The sequence below is a fragment of the Vicia villosa genome, linkage group LG4 (assembly GCF_029867415.1).
Source record: "Vicia villosa cultivar HV-30 ecotype Madison, WI linkage group LG4, Vvil1.0, whole genome shotgun sequence".
In the NCBI taxonomy this organism is placed as follows: Eukaryota; Viridiplantae; Streptophyta; class Magnoliopsida; order Fabales; family Fabaceae; genus Vicia; species Vicia villosa.
Window position 1 is genome coordinate 84919897 of NC_081183.1, and position 3334 is coordinate 84923230.

A 3334-nucleotide genomic window follows, 5' to 3' on the forward strand; every position below is an offset into this window, starting at 1 on the left:
AATAGAGAGGATTTTACCTAATTCATAGGCGAAAATATTACCTGATTTTGTACTTTGCATAAATGTAACTTTGTAAGTTTTTTTTTTTTGATAGGTTAGCAGGAACATGTGATTGATAGCTTTGATTGAACTAATGTTAGCACATGGAAGCAATATGACCATATTTAAAGCAACTTGACTTTGCATATTATTGAACCTACCACGACCACGACCAAACCAACATACCTAGAGAGATTAATCACTTATGCACGGTCATCGTAGTAACTTTCATAAACAACACACATTCTTTTCACTCAACATTACATTAAAAAGAAACAAGAAAACAGAATAGAACGAGAAAACAAAACAAAAACCATATTCTTCACGAGACTAAGCTCTCATTTGTTATAGAATCGTTGACTCTATCAGAAGCGTTCTTTGTCTGCGTAAAAGGAATCAGAAAAAACAAAAACATGTCAGTATCAAATAATGAACCAGAAAACATTAAGAAAAACAAAGATGTTTCTAACCGCTTTCTCCCAATCCGTGCGTATGGTAATGATCATTAGAGCGAGTACTTGAACAATGAATGCACATATCATCCCCAGTAACAGGCCCTACGATAAATACATTTATCAGCAAGTTGAACCAAATCGCATGATTGCATTTTTCGCTAAGAGATTAATCATTTCATTTACCTTCCCACCGAAATGCAATACAAAAGCTAATACAACAGCCACTGGAACTCCGACTAAATAGTACGCTCCCAGGTTAACATAAGCACCAATTTCTTGCAAACCACATCCTCTCATCGTGCCTGATAGAACGCATTGCATTCCATCGAGGAAGTGCGATATGGCAAGAATTGGCAACAGTGTTGCTACATACTTGACAACTTCTTCTTCGTTACTATAAGCATAACCCAATATATTGCGTATAAGAAATATCACCGTTCCAACGAAAATGCTCTCAATAATGGCAATCACCACAACAACACAAACTGCCAAACGCGTGGCCTGTGGATTACCAGCCCCGAGTTCATTCGAAACACGAATGCTGCAAGAATAATTCTAGTATTCAACAACTAATTTAACTACACGCAAAATAAAGCACGAGAAAAAAGTCTTCTACCGAGAAATACTAACCTTATTGCTTCACTAAGTCCGAATGGGATCATCCAAATAGCTGCTTCGGTATTCAAACTGACAAAACCAAGTGGCTAACAATAAGTTGATGAAAATAATAATAATAGGATCAAGACAATATCGACGAGAATTACAAATATAAAACTGACAAAATAGAGATCACTGATGTTTCCAACTTCGGATTTGGAAGGAGACCAGAAAGCAGAACTAATAACTCAAAAGACCACATTTCCAAGCTGCTTGCCCCGACGATTTCAAAACAGAAAATTTGAAACAGCATTAGAATCTCTCCAAAGAAATGAAAATGTAATTAAAAGTATTAGAGAAAGTGATTTACCAAACCATTAGAGCTGAAGGAATGGCAAGCTTCAAGAAAATAGGGATTTTGTTAAGTGCTAGTGCCTCCTTTGAAAAGCCAAGCCAAGTATTTTTACATGAAGGAGAAAACTTAATATAAAGTGAGAGTATAATAACATTAAACCAAAAAGACATTGAAATTGCAATGGCAGCCCCTCTACTACCTAATCCAAACTTGTAAACCATAACCCAACATAGGGGAATATGAAGTAACGTCGTAACCACGGCACAAAACATCATCGGAAATACAATATTTTGAGTCTGCAAGAATCTGTATAGGCATTGTAGAAGACCATCAGCAAAAAGGCATGGAACCATTGACTTGATATAGTTTCCTGCCTCTGTAGATATTTCAGGATCTTGGCCAAGTAAAATGAGAATGGATCTTGTGTTAGCCCAAATAATCGCGAGGGGAATCGCGACGATCATGAGAATGAACATTGCTCTCTGCGTGTGTATGCCTAACATGTGGTATTGCTTTGCACCGTAAGATTGACCGCATAATGTGTCCAATGCACTTGCCATTCCTATCTATATATTTAACCACAACGAAAATAAATTCAGTTAGCACAGTATCCGAAGAATGAAGAATCAAAAGCAAAGAAATAAAATAAACTAATTACCAATAAACTGAAACCAGTGAGAGTAGCAAATGAAGTAGCCATGGAAGCAGCAGAAAGAGGTAACTCACCAAGATGACCAACAAACATAACTGAAATGAGATCGATAGCAAAATTCAAAAAAGAAACACAAATTAACGGTCCGGATAGCCATAACTGTTTTTTCACTTCTTCAATCAATTTTCTTTTATTTTCTTCCTTCCTTTTCTGTTTTGTTTCTTCAACAATCAATGGAGAATGAAGAGACATCTTTCTTTTTTTCTTTTTTTTTTTTATTCTGTTTTTGTCTATATTATTAGTTTCTCTTAAGAAGATGATCTATGATCTTCCACGTTATCAGTGTGCCTGAAATGAAATCTGATAACAAAGGAAACATATGAGAAGAGAAAAAAGTAGCTCAAAAAACGTGTATTTTAGTATAAGTAGTTAATTTACAGATAACCTCTAAAAAATTTAATAGACTCGGAGTGGATATTACATTATTATTAGACCATCTACAATGGTTGAGAAACTCAACACCCACTTTTTCAACTCCCAACACTTCATATCATTTTCTCTTTCTTCCACCTAATAACTCAACAGTCAACACTCATTCAACTTTTACCCTCTCCAATGGTTTTTCACTCAACACCCTACCCCACCACTTTTTATTTTCATATTCTTATTTAAATTTTATTTTTATTTTTATGATTACATAAAATTACAATTATCGATTAAAATTAAATTAAAATAATAAATACTTAATAATTTATTTTTTAATTTTTTGTAATAAAAACAACATTTATTTAAATAATTGGATACAATACAAATCATCTTAAATTAATTTAAAATGCAACACACAATTAACGTAATTAGTACGATACAAATAATTTAAAATGCAATACAACACACAAATAAGATTAAGATAGTGAAAAACTTGGTTTTTTTTTCTGTGTCCAAATCAAATGAACCAAGTCTCTATTTATAGAGAAAAAAATCATGAATTTTGGTAAAAATAAAAAATAAAAAAAATAATTTGCAACGAAATAATTGAGTCCAAAGTATTAAATGGATAAAAATCTGGACAGCCAATCACAAACAACCAAGTGGCATTAATTATCCCTTTTCTCTTTCTCTCTCCGCGTGGGATAAAGCCCATCCTCACTGCCAGAGAGTGGCTCACACGCGCCTGCTTTGGGCCAATCATGCACTGCCAAGTCAGCCTCTGCGTCAGTTTACTTGGTGTTGAGTTTT

General features: G+C 34.1%; 1 protein-coding gene across 1 annotated transcript; it reads right to left on the reverse strand.

Moving 5' to 3' along the window:
* Positions 1-361: 361 nt before the first annotated feature.
* Positions 362-2293, reverse strand: LOC131599301 (protein DETOXIFICATION 16-like). Its single transcript, XM_058871707.1, has 7 exons — positions 2105-2293; positions 1462-2012; positions 1274-1360; positions 1125-1181; positions 678-1035; positions 510-596; positions 362-421 (listed from the first exon to the last, which is right to left on the reverse strand). The coding sequence occupies exons 1-7, from the start codon at positions 2189-2191 to the stop codon at positions 362-364; spliced, it is 1287 nt and encodes a 428-aa protein (XP_058727690.1). The 5' UTR covers positions 2192-2293.
* Between the last annotated feature and the right edge of the window lie 1041 nt (positions 2294-3334).

Bases quoted from the DNA above. Each gene is read 5' to 3' on its own strand.
- LOC131599301 (XM_058871707.1), bottom strand. From the start codon at position 2,191: ATGTTTGTTGGTCATCTTGGTGAGTTACCTCTTTCTGCTGCTTCCATG. The intron at 2,013-2,104 runs GTAATTAGTTTA...TTAAATATATAG, and splicing joins TCACTGGTTTCAGTTTATTG to ATAGGAATGGCAAGTGCATT. The intron at 1,182-1,273 runs GTCAGTTTTATA...TGGTTTTGTCAG, and splicing joins ACATCAGTGATCTCTATTTT to TTTGAATACCGAAGCAGCTA.